The sequence below is a fragment of the Suricata suricatta genome, chromosome 6 (assembly GCF_006229205.1).
Source record: "Suricata suricatta isolate VVHF042 chromosome 6, meerkat_22Aug2017_6uvM2_HiC, whole genome shotgun sequence".
Classification (NCBI taxonomy): domain Eukaryota; kingdom Metazoa; phylum Chordata; class Mammalia; order Carnivora; family Herpestidae; genus Suricata; species Suricata suricatta.
Genome location: NC_043705.1, coordinates 90,938,362 through 90,962,968, shown reverse-complemented (window position 1 = coordinate 90,962,968; position 24,607 = coordinate 90,938,362). Strand labels below are relative to the sequence as shown.

The following is a 24,607-nucleotide window of genomic DNA, read 5'->3' as shown; positions in this document are numbered from 1 at the left end:
GATAACTAGAGTACCATCATCACATTTAGCACAATTAATAAACAATTCCCTGACATCATGTTCGTAATACCCAATCCATGTTCAGATTTCTCCATTTGTCTCAAAATTTTATGTTATATATTCGTTTCTTCAAACTAGACTTTAATTAAAAGTAAGGCACTGAAGTCTCTAAAGTCTTCTTTTAAAATAATTTTTTGAAGTATAACACATACATAGAAAATAGACAAATCTAAATTTTATGGCTAGAAGCACTTTCACCTAGTTGAACAGATCCACAAAACCTCTACTCAGCTCTATAAGCAGATGATACACCCCAGAAACCCTCTAATGCTCTCTGCCATTTACAGCCATCCAATGATAAACACTACCTTGATTTTAATGCCATAAATTAGTTTTGTCTATTTTGAAGATTATATAGATGGAATCAGGTAATATATATATTCTTTGATGTCTGGCTTTGTCACTCTGTCTCTGAAAATTATCATGTTGTTACATATTGTAGTCATTTTTTTGTGTTGGTGCAACTTTTAATTTTCCATCAGTCTATTCCATTATATGAATATACTATAATCTATTTTTTCTCATGGTGATGGGCAGTATCCTGTTTCCATTTGGGGCTATTACGAATAGCGGTCCTATGAACATTCTTGTGTGTATGTCTTTTTATGGGGTGTATATCCAGAGGTAAAAGGGCTGGGTCATGGGGTATGTGTATATTCGGCTCTAGCTGATACTGCCAAAGAGTTTTCCAGAGTAATTGCTTTAGTTTTCTTCCTCAGAAATTTGTATTATAAATGTGATAAAAAGACTTTGACTTCTGTATCTATTGCTTTCTGTTTAATCCTCTTAATCTATATATTAACTTATTGACTGAAAAAAATACTCCTTTCCATTTTCCATTTATCTTCAGGCATTATCCATTACATTTATCTGCCCTTGAACTGTATCTAATATGTATGTATATATTTTTGGTGTAAAACAATAATAACATTTATTTTGCTTATGAATCTGTCATTCAAGTAGGATTTGGCACAGTCAACTTTTTAAAACATAACCTTTTTATAGAATTTAGATTTACATAAAGTTGGGAAGACAGCACAAAGCAATCTCATGTATGTCCTACCCAGTCTCCTTTATGGTTAATGTCTTACATTAGTATAGTACATTTGCCACAATTAATGAGCCAATATTAATACATTCTTATGAATTACAGTCAATACTTTATTTAGGTTTCCTTAGTTTTCACCTGTATCTTTTTTTCTGTTTTAGGATACTATCAAGGATGTCACATTACAGTTAGTCATCATGTCTCCTTATGTTCCTTTTAGTACTGACAGCTTCACTGACTTTTGTTTTTGATGACTTTGACAGTTTTGAGGACTGTTGAGATGTTTTTAAGAATGTCCCTCAACTGAATTCTTTTCTGATGTTTTTCTCATTAGAATATATTTATGGGTTTTTGAGATGGAGGTCACAGATATAAACTGCAATTTTCATTCTACCATATCAAAGGTACATACTATCAACATGACTTACCACTTTGGATACTGGCCTGAGGTAGTAGTGTGTGTCCCATTTCTCCACTGTGAAGGTACTATGCTCTGCCCGCCCCCCTTTTTCATACAATGCTCTTTTGAAGGAAGTCACTATGCAAAGCCTCCATTTAAGGAGTGGAAAGTTATGTTCCACCTCCTTAAGAACAAAAAAATCTATACAAACCACTTAGAATTCTTCTGAATGGGAGATTTCTCCTCTCTCTATTCATTTATTTATTTGGTCATTTACTTATCTCAGTATGGACTCATGGATATTTTATACTTTGGTTATAACCACTACTGATTTGCTTTTTTGTTGATGAAATGGTTTCAGCCTTAGTAATTAGGAGCTCTTTTGGTTTGTTCCTATGTTCTCTTAATATATCCTCTAATTGTGGGTTTTGTTTTGTTTGTTTCAAGCACTTCTTTTCTGGTACAACCTATCTCATGCCAAGTCCTAGAATCAACCCATTTCTCCAAGAGTCTTAGCTCTGTTTCATTGGACAATGGTATTAGAAAGGAGATCGGGGCACTAGGTACATGCTCACTGCTACCGTGTTGTCATTGCCTCCAGGCTCTCCTGCTAACGGAGCAAGGAAATACCTGCTTGTGTACAAGCCTATGTATATTTACATATCAATATATTTCTATGTATATATTCATCTATATTAAGTGAGCATATCTTTATCAGGCTAAACATTTGTTCATACTGATGTCTCCAACACTAATCCACTGCCACAAAGATCATTAAAGCTCTCCTCATTGCTTGTCTGTAACCACCCATTTCAGCAATGAGAAACCTGTCTCCACCATCCACCATCCATTGTTCAATTCCAATACACATGCACAGGGATTTCAGAGTTGTTAACTCATACCCCTGTGGGAAACTTTATCAACCAGAGTACAGTTCTTATGGTGTAGTTCCCTTGGCCTTTACTCTCACAGACTCCACTCATTTTGAAATATACTTAGGTCAGCAACTTTTCTCCATCACCTTTAAGAGGTTGATTCATACATTCATCACAGTCTGTATTCCGTGTTGAGATCTTCCAATTTTCTAAACAATTTTTAGAAATGTTCATACAGTAAGGTTCACTCTCTATGCTGTAAAATTCTATGGGCTTTCATCAATGTAAATGTCATATATTCACTATTTCAATATCATACAGCATAATTTCACCACTCTAAGCCCCTCCTTTCCCATGATTTCACCTATTCAACCCTCCATCCCCTCTTCTTCCCTGGACCCCTAACCACTGAACTGGACTGTAAGGTATGACTATATTTAGCTTTGCAAGAAACTGCTAAGTTGTCTTCCATAGTGGCTACAGTATTTTGCATTCCCACCAGCAATAAATGAGAGTCCCTACTACTCTACCTTCTCACCACCAATTAGTATTACTAGTTTTTAGTATTTTAGTCATTGTAATTAAGGGGGGGGTGGTATTTCATTTTTGTTTAATTTGTATTACCCTAAGAAAGTAGTATTTAGAATTTTATATATGCTTATTTGCCATCTACATATCATATTTGGTGCAGTGCTTGTTCAAATCTTTTGCCCATTTCTTTCTCTTGGGGGGTAGGAGTATTTTCTTACTGCTAAATTTCTGCAAGTTCTTTGTATATATTATGTGCAAGTCAGATATGCATTTTGCAAAAGTTTTCTCTCAGTCTATGACTGGTCTTTACATTCTCCTAACAGTGCCCTTTGTGGAACATAAGTTTTTAATTTTAATAAAGTTCAATTGATCAAGATTTTTTCTTCTCGTATAGATCATACATATAGCTTTTGTTGTTATGTCAAGAAACATATCCCCAAACCCAATATCGTGTACATTTTTTTCTCTCATCCCTCCTAGAAGTTTAATAGTTTTACATTTTACATTCAGGTCTATGATCCGCTTTGAATTGAATTCTGTGTAAGATGTAACGTTTGTGTCTAGGTTCAATAATCTACATATGAACATCTAATCATCTCAGTACCATTTGCTGAAAAGACTAATCTTTCTCCATTGAATTGTCTTTGCATCTCTGTCTTTTTCATGTACCACTAAATTCACTTTGCTAATATTTTGTTAGGAAATTCATATAAATATTAATGAAATAGGTTGATTTTTTTTTTTTTTGAAATGTTCTTGCTGGATTTTGCCACAAAAAATTGTACTGTCCAAATGACAAATGTCCATTATTTTTATAGAATACATTTATGTTAAGTCAGTATTATTCATATTTATATTTAAAACTTTGGTAGAATTCACTAGTGAATCCATCTGAGTCTAGATGGATTTTGGTGGGATGTTTCAGTTAAAAGATTTAATTTAATATAGGACTATACAGACTTTCTATCACTTCCTGCTTCAGTTTTCAATTTCACTTAATCTTTGAAATCACTGAACTAAAATTGTTCAAAATCTATTCTTATCGGGGTGCCTGGGTGGCTCAGTTGATGGAGCATCCAGCTCTTGAGTTCGGCTCAGGTCATGATCCCAGGGCTGTGGGATCTAGCCCTGTGTTGGGCTCCTGCTGAGCATGGAGCCTGCTTGGGGTTCTCTCTTTCCCTCTCTCTCTCTCTGCCCCTCACCTGCTTGCATTCCCTCTCTCTCTCTCAAAATAAATAAAAAATCTACTCTTATCATTTCAATCTGTAAATCCATACATATATCCTCCTTTTTATCCTTCAAATTGGCAATTGGAAAGACCACTTCTTTTTTGTATTCCTTTGTTCTATTTTGTTTTGAGAGAGTGAGAGAGAGAGAGCGAGCACAAGCCGGGGGTAGGGGCAGAGGGGGGGAGATAATCTTAAGCAGGCTCCACACTCAGCCTGGACCCCTATGCAGGGCCCAATCCCACGACCCTGGGATCATGACCTGAGCTGAACTCAGGAGTTGGATGCTTGTTTTATGATCAGTACTGCAAGTTTTCTATAGTTTTATTGTTTTAAGAACAAAAGTTTGGCTTTTCAGAGTTTTAAAAAATTATATATGTGTACACATATATATGTATATATATTTCTATTTCATATACTGCTTGTACTGAGTTCCTTTCTTTTACTTTTTTGTTCTTTCTCTAGCTTCTTGAGTTTTTATATAATTCAATTATATAATTGAATACTATGGCTTAAAGGCTATACATTTTCTTCCGAGCATGGCTTTGGCTGAAATCTATAGTGTGATATATAGTGTGTTTATTAACATTCAGAAAATATATCTTTCAATTTCCACTGTGATATGTTCTTTGAGATGTTATTTAGAAATTTAATACCAATTTCCAATTATATGAAGTTTTCTAGGTGTTTACTTATTGACTTCTTAAATGTTTCTACTGCTATAGTCAGAGAAAATACTCCATATGATTTCAACCCTTTGATATTTGTTGAGACCTGACTATAGACCAGTGCTTGATAAAAGTTTTGTATGCACTTGAAAAAAAATGCTTATTCTACACTTTTTGGTTGCAGTGTTCTCTACATATGTTTTGGGTCAGATTTGCAAACTTTGTCATATTATTCCATATTATTACAAATAATACTTCATATTGTTACTAATATTATAATAGCCCACGTTTTTACTAATAGTTATCTGCTTATCCCACTAATTACGAGAACAATATCTTAACTATGAATATAAATTTATCTATCCTTTTATTTTTTTTAATTTTTTTTTAATGTTTTATTTATTTTTGATAGAGAGAGACAGAGCTTGAGAGGGGGAGGTGAGAGAGAGAAGGAGACACAGAACCAGAAGCAGGCTCCAGGCTCTGAGCTAGCTGTCAGCACAGAGCCTGATGCGGGGCTCGAACCCACGAATGTGAGATCTGACCTGAGCCGAAGTCGGAGGCTTAACTAACTGAGACATCCAGGCACCCCTTATCTATCCTTTTAGTTATGTGAATATTTGCTTTGCATATATTCGGGCTGTTTTTAGACACATACAAATATAGATTCTATCTTTCTGCTGTATTTACTCCTTTATCATTATGAAATAGCCATCTTTATCTCCAATAATGTTACTTTTTTAAAAGTCTATTTTATACAGTATTCACAGAACCACACCAACCTTCTTTTGGTTTGTATTTTCATAATATCTTTTCTATCCTTTAACTCTCAATGTGTCTCTATTTTCATGCTTAATGTTTGTCTTTGTAAAAGGCATATAATTATTGTTTGTTTTTTTATCCACTCTGCCTTTCAAATGGAAGATTTTCCTGTTTACATACAAAATAATTATGATATTTCTGCGTTTAAGATCATTGTCTTACTACTTGTTTTCTCTGTCTTATTTGTCCTATGTTCCTTTTTCTTTCCTTTTATCCCTGATTTGAATTAATCATATTCCTCTTTGTATCATTCTATGTCCTTTCTCCCTCTATTAGGTTATTATATTTTTTACACCATTCTTTTCAGAAGCTATCCTTCAGATTGCAACATGTATCTTGATTTAATAAGGCAATATACATTAGTGCTATTAGCACCTCCTGGATAATTCAAAGATCTTAGAACACATATCTGTTGACCCTCCCAATTTTTTGCTACTGTTTATATCTTAAGCTTCTTTTAATCTGGAACTGCCAACTCCCATCTCTTTCATGACATTGATTTTTGAAGAGACCAAGGCAGTTGTCTTGTAGAATGTCCCACCTACAGGATTTGCTTATTCCTCTTGGTTTCATTTAACTCGGTCCTCTACCCTGTCCTCTTTTAGGATACCAAAAGTAAGATGTAGCTAAATTAGGTATAGGGGAGACATATTTAGCAATAAAATTTCAAGGCAATGCTCTGAATTTTATATTGTCAAGTCAGGGACATGGTCATTCTAACCTTATAATATTGTATGGATTAAATTAGATGGCATACATTTGGTGTCTGTGATGCTATCTGATGCACAGCCAATAAAGAGCAGAGTTTCTCACCCTCAGTACTGTTAATGCTTTAGGCCAGATAATTTTCTGCTGTGGAAACTGTCCTGTGCATTGTAGGATGTTTAGCAGCATTCCTGAACTCTACCCGTTTTCCAGCACCTTCCAGTTATGACAACCAAAAATGTCTCCAGTTGTTGCCAAGTATCTTCTGTGTGTGTGTGGTGGGGGATGGGGGGATTGGTCCCAGTTCAGAAATACTAATAAAGAACAAAAACCCAAGTATTTGATAAGTATTCTACAAGTACTAACCATCATGCCTTGTGCAACACTTTGAGATTAAGACCTAATGAAACAGGATTTCTGACTTCAACATACTCATGGTTTTGGGGAGGAACAATCAGGCAAAAAGAGAATTAACATATGGTATGATAATTGCTGTGATAAGGACAATGATTGCTGTATGCGAAGAGAGGCACCTCACTCAGTCTGCAGCAGAGGTCTATCATGGAAGAATGAAGAACTCAGATTTGAGACCTGAGGGACAGAATTCTCTCCCCTTCCCCATTAAGGCTCAAGAGATCGAACCAATAAAGACCATTCATAATGAAAATCAATGCTTCAGAAATGAAGTATCAAAACCCATAAAATTTCCAGGCTGCATTTCAGAGTATGATCAATAAAGATGAATCTACTACCAAATATAGAGACATAGGTAAGGGAAGTCAGGAGTGGGAGCTACAGACAGCATAATCAGCCATCTACTTATTCAGTCGTTAACAACAAATATGTTATATTTTCCCATTCTGTAGCTCTCATTCTGTTGGGGACAGACTGGAAAACCAACACTAGATTAACACGTCAGGATAATGTCACATATACCCTCCCTCACTGACACTAGGAAGCCCTAAGAGGGTTCATCCAACTGGGCATACTGAGCCAGCCACCTCTACTTCCATTCTTCTTCTTGCCCAAATACTTCTTTAGATAACTTGCATTACAAGTCAGAGACTGGTTAGCTGTCTAACCAGTTCACTAACCCTGTTTCCTCTATTTCCTGAGCATATAGCTTGATTACCTTTCCTAGCCTTCCCGCAGATTATTGTGGCCACGTAAACAATTTCTAATCCAAGGTATATAATGGCAGAAGTGATATGTACTCTTTCCAGGTCTCTTCCATGGAAATCTCCCATGTGCAATCCTTCATGCTGTTTTCCAGTGGCTTGATTAAGACACACATCAGTTCTTTGGAAGCCAAGGTTTAATGATAGCAGAGCCAAGAAGCAAAAGGAGCCTGTGTCCCTGAGTCTCCCCTTGAAGGAGAGAGGCCCAGCAACCAAGAACGTCCTTACTGGTTTGATATGAATAAGAAGTAAACTTCCACTGTGTTAAGCTCTGAGATTTGAGGGTTTATCTAGTACAGCAGCTAGCATTAGCTTCCTTATACCCCAAAGAAGAGAAACAGCCAGATTTACCCCAAAACTGTAATCTCCTCAGGCCCCCGGACATGCACAGTATTTCAACTGTGTTCACCATGCCAAAGAAAAGTGCCTTTTGCCAGCATATTTCACTGATATTCCCTGGAGTTAAGTGCATATGTGAGAGGCCATTTGCAGGGCCATTGCTAAAGATCACACTTCATCTAATGTCCAAGTACAGAAGTATGAAAGGGCATGGGGTTTTGATGTCAGACAGATGTGGCTTAGAATTCTGGCTGCCCCCCCACCACCACCTCAACAATTCTTTGGCTTCATCTCCCTGGGCCTTTGTTTCTTCATTCGCAAAATGAGTGAAATAACACCACACAGGAATTTTGTAGGGATAAAATAACAGATAGCATATAAAACATCAGCATAGTTCCCAGCATGTCTAAGGTACTCAGTTCCCTCCCCCAAATCATGAAATGATTAAGTTAGGAGTTTGTTTGCCCTTCTTATTAGAAGACTAAGCAAGAGGCAGCCTTTTCACAAAGGACTATATGGGGCACCTGGGTGGCTCAGCTGGTTCAGCTTTGGACTCCTGATTTTGGCTCAGGTCATGGTCTTACAGTTCATGAGTTTGAGCCCCATGTCAGGCCCTGCGCTGGCAATGTGGAGCCTGCTTGGGATTCTCTCCTTCTCTCTGTCCCTCACCCACTCATGCTACACAGCCCCCCCACCCCATCCCTGTCTCTCACTCTCTCAAAATAAATAAACATTAAGAAAAATATAAGGGACTATATGTTTACTCTTCATAGAAATGTTTAATATCTCATACAAAGGAACCAGGTTCAATAAATACTTTTTTTTTTCCATTGGTCTAAACGTGGAGAAGAATTTAAATTTTAAGAAACTTAAAAATATAAATGTAAACAGAGACAGCATTCATTATTTTTAGAACTCTTTTCCTTTATAAGAAATAAATGTCACATTTTTAAACCAACCAGAACATATGCTGACCTTTGACCCAGAAGGAGAGCAATAAATGAAACGGTTCACACGAAAGATGGGTAGTACAGGGTTTTGCTGGGTAATACCCCTGTTGCCCCAGATGCAATGACTCCAAGAGAAAAGATGGCAGATCGCAAAGCTAACATGGTGGTGGCAGGCCCTCTACCTTACCCAAGCCCATCTCTGTAGATGAGATTGGCAACAAGTAAATGGAGCGGGATCCTTTTAAGGAGGCTGATGGAGCAGTGAACTGTTGCAGCCCTGTTCCCCAACTGCAGGAGAAAGAGGCTGAAGTGTCAGGCCAGCCAGGATGTGGAGGGATATGTAGAAGAGAGCCGCCCACCAGCATGACTAAGTGCTCTTGGGGACAATCCCCACTTAGAGTACAGGAAGCAAATCTCCAGATGTTATGAGCTGCCAGATGTGATTAACTGAGGAAAGGTGAAGCTGCCCACTTAACCATCTGAGCAGCACCCCCATCAAAGTGACCCAAGAGTTTTCTGCAAAACCATTAATCAACAAAACAAATGGAGGCTCCATCCATCTCCATCCCCACCCCCTTCGTCTCTCCCTCTGATAGTCAGAACAGCCTATTTTTAAACCCTGGCACCACATTCTCTCCTGGAAACATGTGGGCTTCCTGACACAGGCTGAGGCTCGGAGGAGATACAGGCACACCAGAGGTACTGCCCACTCTCCCATCCTTCCTCTCCCGAGAGGGGAAGAGGGGGTTTGGGGAGGAGGGGGCCTGATGAGGGAGCCTGTTACCCACGCAGGGGAGTAGCGGATTTCTGACACTGGCCTCCATGGCAGGGATAACTGGCTTCTGGAGTTCTTCCTCTGCAAAAGGGAAGGCTGAGGCTTAGGCAAGAACCAGCCCCATATACAGATACCAATAGCAATAGCTCAAGCCTGGGAAGAAGAAAAACAAACCCCAGATGCCAAAGCTAGCATTTTTTAAAGAAAGAGTTTAAAAAAATAAAACAAAGCAAAAGAGTTAAAAGGATCACCATGTCTCTTTAACATGCATCTAATGTGCTTTAAATAAAATAGCAAACATTTTATTAAACATTGGAGACTTTTTTTTTTTTGGCAAGGTCGCAATGAAGTCAATTTCCAAAAAAGAAACGACTTTTCAAGAAAGGAGGTTGTATTGTACTTACAATCGCTCCAGCTGCTTCAGATCCTGGAAGGCGCCCCTCTCGATGACGCTGACCTGGTTGTCTTCCAGATGCCTAGGACCACAGAGACAGCAGCGGTCAAGGACAAGCAGCCTAAGGGGTCTCCATGCTCGGCATCAGGCCCAGCAAGCATGGTCACTCAGCGCCTCCCAGGACCCTCTGCCCTGGCCCCATCCCCCAGCTGGGATCAGTCTGGTGGGACAAGATAATTCACATGCCAGCTTGGTGTCACGGTAACCAGGGTTTCGCCGCCTGCACACTTCTACCTGACAGATTGGTTTCCATGCCTCTATTTTAAGAGTGTTCTCAGCAAATGTCCCCCCAAGCACTGCAGGATGTTGCACAGAAAAGGAAGAGGTAAAAGCTGCTTCTTATAAAAAGTGCACATATAATCAGCATCTCTTCCCTTGGAGCTCACTCCTCTAAGGATTCAAAAATACTTCATTAAAAAGGGACTTCTCGGTACACTGTCTCTGGGTCACCTAGCAGGAAGGGTGACCCTATTGTTGGTCAACTGTCCATGCAAGGAACTCTCCTTGCCCAGGGCCTGGCTATTCCCAACGTGAGGGTGATGGTCATAGAGGCTTGTCCAACGACAGACTCTGCTGACCTCCAAAGTCCTCCACTAATTAAGTGAGGTTGATTCCTGCACGTGGCATATCCTAAGAACTGAGTATACAATGAAACATTTGTTTCCCTAATTAAAAAAAAAAAAAAGGAGTAAGGAAGGGAGGCAAGGAGGTTGCACAGCTTCCATCCAGGGCCAACCCTGGTGGATGAATGAGACTTAGGGGGATGCATCTGTGATTGGAGGATGTTTCTTTGGAAGGTAGAGTCTAAGGTTCCTCTGGATTAGGCAAGAGGTGCCCTGAAGTACCTGAAGGAAAAACAGAAGGATGGAAGGTAACTTTAGAGAAGGTTTGGCCTTCATTTCAAAATGACTGCATCCATGCTAGCCTACGATCTTTGAGGCATTTTATAACCCCTGTACTTCTTGGGCTTAACACTTGGGTCCTTGCATTTATTTTCAAGTCCAACTTCTCCACTATGCATAAGGACTAAGAAGGTGAAAACTTCTCCTCATTATCATACTCCTAGCCCTAACATAGTTGCCTAGCAGAGCAGTCACCTAATAAAGGCTTCTGAATAATGAAAAACTAAAGAGGACTTTGGGCCACATAACATATTGATTTTATATCAAGGAAAAGCCTAATGTTGGATGTATGAAGTGTCTGACCCAGACTATCAGAGTGAGAAGGATATTTTGTTTGGATTCAGTGACATTTTATATTTTTGTGAGTTTTTTTAATAAACAAAATCTTTCTCTCTCTTTCTTTCTCTCTCTCTCTCTCTCTCACACACACACATACATATATCATGTCACAAAAGAAACTCCTTTTGAAAAATCAGCTCCTGCATTTCCAAATACCAACAGTTGGTGGGAACTGAGTATGGGGTCAGGCAAGGCACACAGGCTCCTCAGTACACCACTGCCCTCACCCACTTTAGTCTATACATCCATGTTACCGTGGCCCCGGGAGGCTGGTCCTCCTTACTTAACAGATATGGACGCCATGGAGCAGGGAGGCTAAGAGACTTGCCCAAGGAAAAATTATTTTTATATTGGGTAGACTCCCTAACTCCCAGTCTGGTGTGCTTGCCAAATCTGATTTCCTACCAGCTGATGGTGTGACATTGGGCTATCTAGTCAACCTCTCAGAGACTCTGCTTCCTCATTTGTAAAATTAAAATAAATAAATAAATAAATAAAACATCTCATAATTCCTTGAATAAAAGTGGAACAAAGTGTGTAAATTATCTAGTCCAGGATCTGGAGTACAATTAAAGGCTTAATAAATGTTCTTTTCCCTCCCTTCTCTCCCTCTCCATTCTGCCATATGGCAAAGAGTGCCTTGGAATGCTAACAGACTTGCACTGCTAGCACATCTTGCTAACCAGGAAGCCAGTTCAATATAGTGGCTGGGGGTTTGTTTAGCTGGGTTTTTACTATCAATCAATCCATCACAGAGCTTGTTGTGATTACTTCCCAATTATAACAAGAAGCAACATGAGGGGGACTGAGTGTCATATTCTTGCTGGGTTTCTGAACGAGTTTTAACTCCAACCTCCTATGATGAATCTTTTAGTTCTGTACTTATTAATCTAACACCACTAGTTTCTTTCAGAAAGGGGCATAGAAAAAAATGCAAATAGAACTTTATTAGATATCTTCCCCTTTTCCACTTTTCTCAGGCTCTGGTAGGCTTTTATCACTGCAAGAACCTTCTTTGACTCTGGCTTCCAGTTGGGTTTAGCCAATGGAAGTTACCAGCAGGAGATGAGAGGGCAGGACAAAAGTGAGACTGGGGAATTTATTCCCACTTCCTTCCCTGCCAAGTCACTTCAGGTTGATTGTGTCCCTCTACCTAAAATCATAGGTCCTATCAGATAGCCCCAACCTTTGTGGGCTTAGATAACTACTTTCTCCCATGGCTCTTCGAGGCCCAGAGGGCTGCTGTGGTTCCATGTTGTCACTATCCCCAGGAAACTGCACCATGTCTTCTTAGGTTCTCTTAACGTTGCCCATACTTCTGTAAATAATTATTTAGTTAGCTCTCTTTATTTGTCCTCAGGGAACACTATCACTTTCTTGCTGGAATCCTGACTGGTAGGGTAGCTAGGGTCCCTTTCTAGATCTAATTCCTAGATCTACCAGAGTCCAGCCTAGTACCTAACTTTTAAAGGCTCAATGAATAATCAACATTTGATGAATCAATGAATCACTGAATGAAGAAGCTGTGAACCTTCCATCCAGAATTATAGGCTGAGATGCCCGTTCAGGGGCTTATGCTAAGGCCATGAATATCCCTCTCATTTTACTGACCAAAGCAGGAGGTCAGGGATCCAGGAAAGGGTAGAAGACCAAAGAGCTGTCCATGGCTTGAGTCTGTTCTGAGTTAGAAACACACAGACTGTGTTCATTTTCAGCTCTTTTGGCACTGTTATTTTTTAGTTTTAACACTGGATCAGAATCGGAAATCTCCCCTTGTGATGATGGCTGAGTGGATTTTAACTCATTTATTAACCCCATTTGGGATAAAGCTGATTCCCACATTGTGGGCATAGCAGAGTTCTTGCAACAGACGACTAAGAAAGAACATAATTGATACCACCAGAAGAGATCCTTCCCTACTCCCACCCTGTGGGAGAAAGGATTGTTATGGGCAATTCTTACATCTTCTCCTTGAATGTACTTTATTTAGGGAAAATTGCCTTTGAATGAGACCAAAGTTCCCCAATATCCATTTTATCTGCTTTTGCCTATTTGCCTGCACCGTATTAACAGTTCTGCATGGAAATAGGTGGTGAGCTCAAATTATCCAAGACTATGGAGTCTTTTCTGGCTTCACTATAAATTGTAAACAAGAAACAGATATAGGGAATGTGCCAAGGTGTGATGAAAGCTTTTCAAAAAATATAGTTGTCTACGTTACTCAGTTAAAAAGAGTAGATTGAGGGAAAATATGGTTTAAATGTTGGTTATTTTACTGGTGTTAGGAAGCATTTCAGCCATCCCGCCTACCAGATTCTTTCACAGTAATAAAGAGCCACTTGAACGGGATTGTCTTTGACTTGATAAGGTAGATAATGAAACACAGTATATTAAGAGAGCCTTTAAAGTGGAGGAAGGGGAATGTTTTGGCATTGCTTATCAAAATAAGAAGAATGTGCCAATTAAACAAAAGATAAACTGGAGTTAAATAAATGTTGTAGACCATCCAGAGGATATTAATATGGTCTTTTGTGATTATTTTAAACTTCCTATTTGCAGAGAGCAGATATGGAAATTGGAATTTTTATTAGTCTTCTGATGTAATGGTAAGAAAATCAAAGGGTTTTCTTTGCTAACTTGGTTAGAAAAGGAAGCATTAGGCAAAATTTCTGAGTTGTGTAAAAGGAAATCTCTCACAGATGCAGGGGGTGGAAATGGAAACAGAGAAGTTAAATGTTTGTTCTTTAAGCTGTCAAATGACCTGGAATCAGGAGTTTACTGCCTCTATTTCTTCAATAAAACTGCCCTAAAACTGAGCCATAGAATTCCCTCAACCTGTCCCAGTCTCAGTTCTGACCCACATACATCTTGTGAGAGCTGTTGGTCATTTCACAGACACGTGACTTCTCAGGACAAAAGAAAGACTGGGCAGAGGGTGGAGTCTTCCCTTCTGCCCTCCACCTTCCCTCCCCACCCCCCACCAGCGGAGCCTGAGAATGGTGAGAGGAGCATGAACATGTCACAGACTGGAGAACACAGCAAGGGGAAAGCATCTGCCATCTGGAGGCCTGACATTCAGATCCTATTGTCTCCACACACTGGCGTTCAGGAAAACTCACATACACCACTTACTTGCACATCAGGGCTGCATTTACAAAACGGGTAGGCTGTTCCTTCTCAGTTTTCTAAAATTTCTGTAATGTAAATGGACAGCAGCTCTGCACAGAGGTCAGGAAGTACACGTTCTGGGCTCTGATTTCTCTTCCACATGGTTACCTGGCATGTGAAGCTAGGACAACTCAACCAATTGTGCCTCTCTTTCCTCTGGGAAGGGAGGGGTTAATAACCATATACCACAGAGCTTGGTCTGTGAAAGTTACCATATATATGTTGGTTATCATCACCATCATTACTACAATCTATTTCTCTTTTAAAAAATTTTTAATTAAAAAAATTTAATGTTTATTTTTGTGAGAGAGAGAAGGAGAGAGAAAGACAGTGAGTGGGGGTGGGGCAGAGAGAGAGGGAGACACAGGATCTGAGGCAGGCTTCAAGCTCTGAGCTGTCAGCACAGAGCCCAACATGGGACTTGAATTCACAACCATGAGATCATGACCTGAGTGGAAGTCGGAAGCTCGACCAATGGAGCCACCCAGATGCCCCACTACTATCTACTTCTCAATCAGGAAAACAATGTAGCACAAATAATATTCCACAGGTTGCAGCGAGAATAAATAGACTCCATGAAAATATTAAAACCATATACTATTAAATGTGCAATTATGAAATTATGAGAGTTAGAAGAACTTCTATTTGTTATGTGTTGAATTAGCCCCCAAATTCATATGTTGATGGCCTAACCTCCAGGCTATCATAATGTGACCTTACTTGGAGCGAAGGTCTTCGCGGAGGTAATTCAGTTAAAATGGGGTCATCAGAGTGGGCTCTTATCTAATATGACTGGTGTCCTTATAAAAACAGAAAATGTGAACCAGAGACATGTGTAGAAGGAAGACAATGTGAGAGACTCAGGGAGAAGACAATTACCTAGAAACTGGGGATTCCCAAGGCCACCAGAAGTTAGAAGAGGGGCCTGGATCAGATCCTCCTTGCCTCTCAGCCCTCAAAAGGATCTTAGCATACTGACACCTTGGTTTTGGGTTTCTAGCCTCAGAAACTATGAGATGATAATCTTTGTTGTTTAAGCCACCCAGTGTGTGGTACTTTGTTACAGCAGCCTTAGCAAACCAGTATACCAGTCATTCCTCATCCTACAGATGAGAAAAAATGAGGCCCAAAGAGGTACAGTGATTCACCTAAGATCACATGGGCAGTCCAATTGTGATATAAGACCAGAACCTGGTACTTCCTGTCCCTACAACAAAATTCACTGTATTACAAAGCGCTATTGGTAAAAAGGAGGTGGCTCTAGTTGCTGCTTCTGGTAGACTTTTGCCATCCATGATTCCATAACACAACAAACACCAAGGCTGCGGCTAGATTTCCCAAATGGTGCTCCAGGTTTGGAGCCACACTTACGGGTCGATATCAACCTCTGGGGGCGCCTGGGTAGTTCAATAGGTTAAGCATCTGACTTCGGCTCAGGTCATGATCTCATGGTCTGTGGGTTCGAGCCCTACATCGAGCTCTGTTCTGACAACTCAGAGCCTGGAGCCTGCTTTGGATTCTGTGTCTCCCTCTCTCTCTGTTCCTCCCTGTCTCTCAAAAAATGAATATATGTTAAAAAATTAAAAAAAAAAGAAATCAACCTCTGAATAAAATAGAAAAGAGGTTCCAAATGCTTGTCTCCTATACCTCTAAATGTCTGAGATTTGCCAATGGACAAGTGTTTAAGCACATTCTTATCACTGACAGACTTGGGAGGCGGTTAAAGTATTCAATATTTAGCAAGGAAATCTGATATTCCTTGCTCCCCTGTTGCACCAATACCCATCCCAGATTTTGCTACCTGTCTATACAGCTGTGGGTGTATAGCAAGGGCTCTGACCCTGTCTGACTCTCCCCCTCCCTCCTCTCCTTAAGCAACAACATAAATAACTTTTGTTCTGATTGCTCTTTTAATGTACAGGCTGGAGAAGAAATTATAATCTCTATGGAAGAGTAGCATGGTCAGTCAACCTGACATTGCTGTCATCCTAGAAGCTGGGCCCACTGATTTATTCGTGAATAGCCTTCTGTTTTCCCTGTCACCGGAATTGACTTCTTCCACAGGTCTAGCCCAGCTGGCAGCATGGAGACACAGAATGAGACACCTGTGAAACCTGGGTACACTAATGAAGTGCTTTCTGCTGTAGAATGGTAAAGTCCTGTCACCTAGTGCATAAGGGTGCGATGTCAGGGCAGCAGAACATTTTCACAAGGCCGAGGAGCTGAAAATGAAAATGTGCTGGAGAGCCACATGTTACTTACAAGACCCGGAGGTTCTTGAGTCCAGCGAAGTCCATCTTGGTAATCCTGGTAATATTATTTCTGTCCATGTCACTGCAATGGAGAGTAAATTTAGGTCAGATTTTTGTAGGTTACACTTATGGTCTATTCAACCCAGACAGTCTTGAAGGAATGTTTCTTGTCAAGGAGAGGGTAATTCCAATGATTAATGTCATCGCCTGAGCATGCCCAACCAACCTTAAGGATACTGTATGGAATAAGCTATCCATTATATATATAGTAGAGCCCTGCTATATTTAGCTGCCTGGCTTCTGTTGCCCCTTCTTTGGGTAAAAACTTTTCCTTTGGAAGTCCCCTCCTCTAACTCTCAGATCATGTCACATAAGTGAGGCTGACCACTCTTCCCAGATCCAGGCTAGGCTTATAAGCATCTTCACTCCCTCTGACCACAGGAATTGTTTTAGGACTCAAATTTCTAATAGCTCTCTCCCCACTAGGTTTCTCCCCAAGCTGTTCAGCACTGCCAGAAGCCATCTTGCCACCACAAAGAGAGCATTTTCTAGAGTCAAGAGATAAAGATAGGCTGATTCCTGGAGCTGTCCTATGAATATTTGGACCTACTCATGCTGAAGCCAAATACTTCCGTATTTCAAAATTACATCAGCCAGTCTATCCCATCTCCCTATTATCTTAAAACAGTTTGAGTTGAATTTTCTTTGACTTGAAACCAAAAGAATCTTGACTGACTTTGGTACATACCTAGTTATTTATTTATTTCCCAGCTAGTTTGTAAAGTCCCTGAGGACAAAGATAATATCTCATTTAACTCCACAGCCCAATATAGAGAGTATGTACCTGGCACAGAGTGGAGGTAACTTTGCTAATCTCGTATATTAGGTAAGGACAACTACATGGATTGCTCCTGCAAAAATGGTCCCAAAGAGAAGAATTTGCCATGGAAGAACTGAAAGCATTATGGTGGTATTTGTGTTAGGGAGAAGAGGCACCATGAGTATTAGAAAACCAGGGTCAGAGAAAACCAAAGTCAAGAATGGACCAATGAACAACTAGATACATATTCTATGTTCACTAAAATTATCTAAGAAGACTAGATGCAAAAATAAATAAATAAATAAGACCATGAATACTATGTTATAATTCTTTTTTTTAATTTTTCATGTCTTTGTTTTTTTATTTTGAGAGGGAGAGACAGAGTGTGAGCAGGGGAGGGGCAGAGAGAGAGGGAGACACAGAATCTGAAGCAGGCTCCAGGCTCTGAGCTGTCAGCACAGAGCCTGATGTGGGGCTCGAACCCATGGACTGTGAGATCATGACCTGAGCCGAAGTCGGACATTTAACTGACTGAGCCACCCAGGCACCCCACTATGTTACAAATCTTAATAATGCGTGCTGAGTGATTAATTCCTATCTACCATGTATTCTTGAGAAACTTTTCAGATTTTGGCCACACTGGAGTTTCAACAAGGTATTTGGGGTTTTTTTAAGATTTTTTAAAAAATATTTTATTTATTTTTGAGAAGAAGAGAGAGAGTGACTGAGACAGAACATGAGCAGGGGAGGGGCAGGAGAGAGGGAGACACAGAATCCAAAGCAGGTTCCAGGCTTTGAGCTGTGAGCACAGAGCTCAACGTGGGGTTCAAACTCATGACTGTGAGATGGTGACCTGAGTTCGAAGTCAGACTGATTGAACCACCCAGGCCCCCCTCAACAACGTATTTGTAAACTGGCTTTGCTCCTCTCCTGAACATTCAGGAACTAAGAGGCCATATTCCTCATGATAGATCCCCACCCACAACTTCTTTGGTTTACCTAGCCGGGTCCTAAAGTTTCCATCCTTCAGTCATGCCTCAGAGGGACTTGGGAGCTCTATGGCTGCATAAAAGGAATGGAGAAACAATCTTCAGATTCTAGTACTTGGTATGAGGAGGGATTATTCTCCTGATATTGAAAATAATATCAAAATAAAAATCAACTAAGTCCTTGGGTAACCTCACCTGGGAACCACTTCCCTTCCTCATCCAATTTTCCACTAGCTAAGATAGCAAACAAGTTGTTTCTTACCCAGCCTGTGATGGAGAGAGGTGGTATATAGACTTTTCAGATTAGGTAGAGTGTTGGTAAAAGGAAGAATAAGAATGACAGAAGGAAATGAAGAAAGTTGCTCATGTGAGTGTTAGGCATGAGCACACAGACAGGAATCTCATGCTCATCCTCACTCTGAGTATTCTTCTCACCTCCAGTCTTAGCTGGGACTGATGTTTGGGGACACTGAAAATTGTAGATATGACAATGCAACTCAGGGTTTAATTACCAGGACACAGCATGGTATCTTAGCAGCTCGTGCTGGTGGCTGTGGCACCAATATTTTCAATTAATATTTATTATGTGAAGGGGCACATGGTGTACTGCTGAAACACTGAGGATTTGGGGGGATGGGTCTTAGGGTTGCCCCAAGGCACAGAGTCCACGTTTGGGAGGCAGAGCTTCAGACGCATGCAGCCCTGAGTTTGAATCCCTGCCCTGCCACCTACTGAGTGACCTACAGGCAGTTCACTGCATCTCTGAGGCTCAGCTATTCCACCCACAGAATGAGAATGTGATCACCTCAACCTCCAGGGCTTTTAGGAAGGTCAAATGAGATGATGCGTACACTGCTTATCCCAGCGCTTATCTGGCATTTGTTAAACACTCAATCATGGCAGCTATTACTACTGTAATTAGTTGAACTACATCCCTCTTGCCTGCACCCCCCACTTCCACTCTGAAATTTCAGCACACCAAGAGCTGCTGCCTGCACCACCCCAAACTCCATGCGTGGGATCCCCAAGAGACTATCCTCCTATAGATGAAAGAGGGGTGCATTTTGTGACTAATACGTAGTAAGACAGCACCACAAGCAGGCCCCTCATGCTGCCTCTCTCTTGCATTTCTATGACACCTATTTCCATGATATCTTTCCCTGGCCCACCAACTGATACTCTGCCTGACTGTCAGAGAGGAGGTCAGGGAGCACATTCATGGGCTTTGAGGTGACCCACAGATCAGGGTTCAAATCTCTTCCCCATTCCCCCACTCCCAGTTGTGTGAGTTTCAGTATTTTACTTAACTTCTCTGAGCCTCTATGCTCTATGTCGGCCCCTCCCACTTGCAACCTTGGAATGGAGAAGCACAATATTTAGATTGCAAGCAAGCTTCGCTGAAAATGGGAATTCACTAAATGCACACTGAGAAGAGGCTGCAGTTCCTCATGTGCCCATCGCTCCCCCAGCTCCCCTTGCCCCAGTCTAGGCTGCTCTGGAACTTTAGCCAGATTTCTTAGCCTTCAGCTTTGGCCTTTGAGGGAATTAGTACTTCTTAGCCTAGTACAAGTTCCAAACCAGTTGCAAGTATGCTCACTAGACGGGAAGCCACTACAGTTCTAGATGAAGGGTAGGGAAGTGGGGTGGCAAGAAAACATGTCTGCAAGTTGTTTCTTTGACAAACCTGCCATAGAGAGGTAGAGTCTGTGACCCTCTCCCTTGAACTTGAGCAGGCCTCATGACTGCTTAGACAAGCTTGGGGCAGGAATGATGTGGAATTTCTGAGGCTGGATTAAAAGAGGTAAGAAGTGACCGCCTGGCTCTCTTTCAGAGCACTTGCATGAGAGCCCTCAGCTGCCAGGTTGGAAGACCAGAAGGCCTAGAGTCACTACTGGTTAAGGCCAAGTGAGAAGACCAGAGAGAGACAGAGAGGTGCTGAAGGAGCCCTGGTGGTTCCACCCTGGCTGTCTGATTCTTCCCAACCAGGAGGTCAGGCACGTAAGTGCAAACACCTTTGAGATTTCAGCTCCAACCCATCTGGCTAGGACTTATGAGAAATCCTGAGCCAGCTCACCTAGCTGAACTACTCTTGAATTCCTGCCCACAGACACTATGAGGGAGAATACTAAAAAGAGTCCTGTGTCTTAAGCCATTAAGTTCTGAAATGAGCCATTTGGCATAATAGAGAGATGGAAGAAAAAGGAAGAGAAAGACATTTTCTGAATGTTTAATTTACCACTAACAATGGAACTCCCTTCACATGACTCTCAATGGCATGTCCGCCCCTGAATGCCACCCTTGAGATCCTCAGTCCTGTCATTATGGTCAAGGATGGCTCACAAGGGGCCAAATATACCTTGTTGTCCTAGAAATCAAGTGAGACTTGGCCCTTCTCTCTGGTTCTCAGTAGTAAAGATTGCATAATTAAGGTTGTCCATCCCTCCAAGTGAGCCTTAGGATACCATTAGAATCCCCCTGGTGTATCATTAGTAATCACAATAGTGGGTACCATTCATTGAACATTGTGGCAGAGACTGGCAAGTTGACCACCAAACCATTTTCCTTCTGTCTGGTACACACAGATAGTGTACATTTCTCAGCTTCCCTGGCAGGTAGGTGCAACCAAGTGATTGAGTTCTCAACATTATGTGGGCAGAGGCACCATATGCAGCCTTCAGACCCGACCCATAATATATCCTGCCCAATCCTCCATACTCCTTCTCTTCCCTCATCTTGGGCTGAATTCAGTAAACCCAGTGGAGAACTCCAAGAATGGCAGACAGAAAGAGCCTAAGTCCCTGAATGACTACATGGAATAGAGACCCTCTCTCCCCTGTCTCTCCATTTACCCACATAAAACTCAGACACATTCAAGAAATAATTCTTAAGCCCCTGAAATTTTGGGCCTATTTGTTATAGCAGTCTACACTGACAAATGCAGTATCTTTGAGTCAGGAACTTTCCATCATTTTTTTTTCCTTTTTTTTTTGCAACTGTTTCTGAAAATTAAGTGTTATTATCTTCCTTCAACAGATAAAAATACTGAAGATAAGTGTTAATAAAATCTGATGTTTGGGGGCCCAAACTGTGCACAAGACACTGTGCTAAAAACTGTATGTTCATTCTCTCTTATCCCAGACAGCAAGCATATGTGGTAGGTACTATTACCCCATTTTTCACATGAGGAAGCTGAAGCATCATCTCTCGTACCCCCAGTCCAGCTTAGATTTTACCAACAAAGCAACCTGCCATGAAGTCACACAACCAGTAGGGAGCAAAGGCTAAGATATGAACTTGGGCTCTCTGAATGCAAAAGACATGTGTTTTGTTTTGTATTGTTTTGTTTTGCTTTGATCACATCATGCTGTCTATCTACGACTAGAGTTTAAGCATTTTCTGCTGTATCAGGTGATCTGCTGACTAGAAGAAAAATGAATGAATAAACGAATAATAAATAGAGCAGAATAGAACTTCCCATCCCATCTTGAAAAAAGCAAAGGGCTCTCCTGGTGGCTTTATTGCTTCCCTCTCCAGCCAAGAAGGCCCATTTCCTTTTCTGTCTCCCAGTGAGGTCTAGGCCAGTGGGAGTGCTGAGCTCTGCAAGCTCCAAGAGAGGGGAGGGAGTGCTTTCTTGCTGTTTTTGCCCAGGTCTGATTTCTGCCATGATGCTCATCATCTACCATACTGCCTCCATAAACAGGCATCACCATGGTAATCTCCTGCATTATTTTCCCCCATCCCAGTCAGTGAATCATAAACCAATACTGTGAATTGCAGCTTTGTGGTATTTTCACATCTGCTTGACACCTTGGGTGGGGTGGGGAGGATGAGGAATTCAGAACAACACTGGAAAAAAAATGAAACAAAAAATGTTCTAGGGCAGACTACTGTTCCTAACTTGGTGTATGTATGTTCACATCCTTCTTTTGATTCATTCTGTGGTATTCCAGCAAAACATTCCTTTTGCCATGGCACATCTGGGATGAGGAATCAGTAGAAAACAATCTCCAGTAAAATAGCATAGTGTGGAGAAAAGGGTTTCAACACAAAACCCAGAAGATATAGATTTGAGTCCCTCTTCCTTCTTAGCTGTGTGACTTAGAGAACATCACTTAAATTTGTTGAATCCCAGTTGTTGGTACTGTTGTTGAGACTTTTATAAAATATGACCAAAAATACCAGCTCTACAGAATTACCAGAAGGCTCAAGAGATAAATTGTGTGAAGAAGCACTTTCTAAACAGCATTAGGAGTGGTTAATTTTTCACTCACAGCCAACAACTTGTTCAAAGAGGATGCAGACGTAGAAGTTAGGACTGGTGTCAAAAAAAGATTTTTCTATATGATGATGCAATATCCAGGGTTAGAGAACACACCATCAGTTCAGATATGACCACCTGTCCCTGCACAGTAAGTATTTACAGAGTATAGCCTTCTGGGTTTCAGGAAAGAAGACCTCAGTATGAGGTGAACTTGAAAGGGTTGTCTCACAATGAAGCAATTTCCTATTACAGGGGTATGTAAGCAGAGATTAGTAGTTAACTCATGTCAAACATGATGTACTTGTGATGGGTAGGAAACTGGACAACATAACCTGTAAAGTCCTAATAATTTTGAGCTCTATAATTCTAGTGTTTTGGGGGTCCAGTGGCTTTAAAAATATGGCTTAGACCTTGCCCTCAGCTTGGAGTCTAGTTGAAAAGATGAACTGAGACTTATAAGCTATTAGAGAACAATGTAAGAATATGCAAAATTAGATGTTAAGAGATGGGGTCTAGATTCTATCAAGAGTGAACAATCAGAGATTTGAGACCTCTGTGAGAATCAGAAGACCTGGAGCAGATGGGAAAGAAGTGTATTGTGATGGGGTGGTGACAGCAAGGGCCACAATGGGAATTACAGAGAAGTGAAGGATCTGAGGACAAGGAAATCAAGCTTCTAAATAAGCCTACAGATGGTGTGATGCATTCACATTCAAGATCCCAAAGCCTAATCTGGGGAATCCTGCATACGAAAGTGATAAGAGGTGACAGAATTAAGATGTCTTGTAATCCAGCCTAACCCCTTGTTTACCACCAGCAAAGAACAGATTCCAACCAAACCAGAATAACTTAGTGAAGGGCTTTGGCCTCAGTTTCAATGATTCACTCTCTACCCTGGGAAGCTAAACTGATTGGACCACATTACAGGGCTGGCTCCTGTGTCCTACTTTGCTTTGAGCTGAGCAGGAGATAGGGGAAAGGAACAGAGTGAGGACAGTGTATTTATTCTCCTGGTTCCCTCCCTGGGAGGTCACCCAGGTTAGCTAGTGTCTCCACCAAAGATCACGGCTCCTCTTTAAGACTGACCTCTTCCTGTTTCCAGAACATTTTGCCTCCTCTCATCTCTTCTGGCTCAGGGGTGGTAACAGCTCTACTGCTTTTAGTCCTGGTTACCTTAGCTACACCCAACTTCTGAAATAGTCCCTTTATAAAATCACCCTTCCTTGAATAATTCAAATTTGAGTTTTCCTACCTGTTTTCTTTTTCTGACTGATAAATCATTCATTCATTCAATAAATTGTCTGAATCTTTAAGTTTCAGCTACTATACTAAGTGTTGGGACACAGGTGTAAATAAGACTGGTATGGTCTCTGACCTTAAGCAACTCAGAGTTTAGTAGGGAAAAAAAAGATCAATTACCACAGACTATGCTAAACAGTCTATGCAAAGTGTTGATTAACTCTGGAAGTAAAATCCCAGATAGTAAATAATTAGGTGTTTCCAACCACATTTATTATCACAACTATTCAACTCAGCTTTGTAGCATGAAAGCATCCATAGACAATACACAAACTAATGTTTATGGCTGTGTCCCAATAAAACTTTATTTACAAAACAGGCTGAAGGCCAGGTTTGATCTGGAAGCTATAGTTTACAGACTCCTGTCCTATACTGTGCCAGAGATATAAACAAAAGCTTATGGGAGCAGCAAGAGCACCCCAAACCCAGCAGAAGAAAAGAAATAATAAAGATCAAGGCAGAAATAAACAATATAGAATCCAAAAGGACAGTCGAGCAGATCAATGAAACCAAGAGTTGGTTCCTTGAAAAAATAAACAAAATTGA

The 24,607-nt window shown here is 40.7% G+C and overlaps 1 protein-coding gene across 1 annotated transcript in view; it reads right to left on the bottom strand.

Moving 5' to 3' along the window:
- Positions 1–24,607, bottom strand: part of SLIT3 (slit guidance ligand 3) — a 593,860-nt gene that overhangs the window by 530,909 nt on the left and 38,344 nt on the right. The window contains exons 2-3 of the mRNA XM_029941248.1: positions 16,703–16,774; positions 9,982–10,053 (exon numbers count right to left, since the gene is read on the bottom strand). Coding sequence (XP_029797108.1) covers positions 9,982–10,053; positions 16,703–16,774 — 144 coding nt within the window. The remainder of the gene's footprint in view (positions 1–9,981; positions 10,054–16,702; positions 16,775–24,607) is intronic.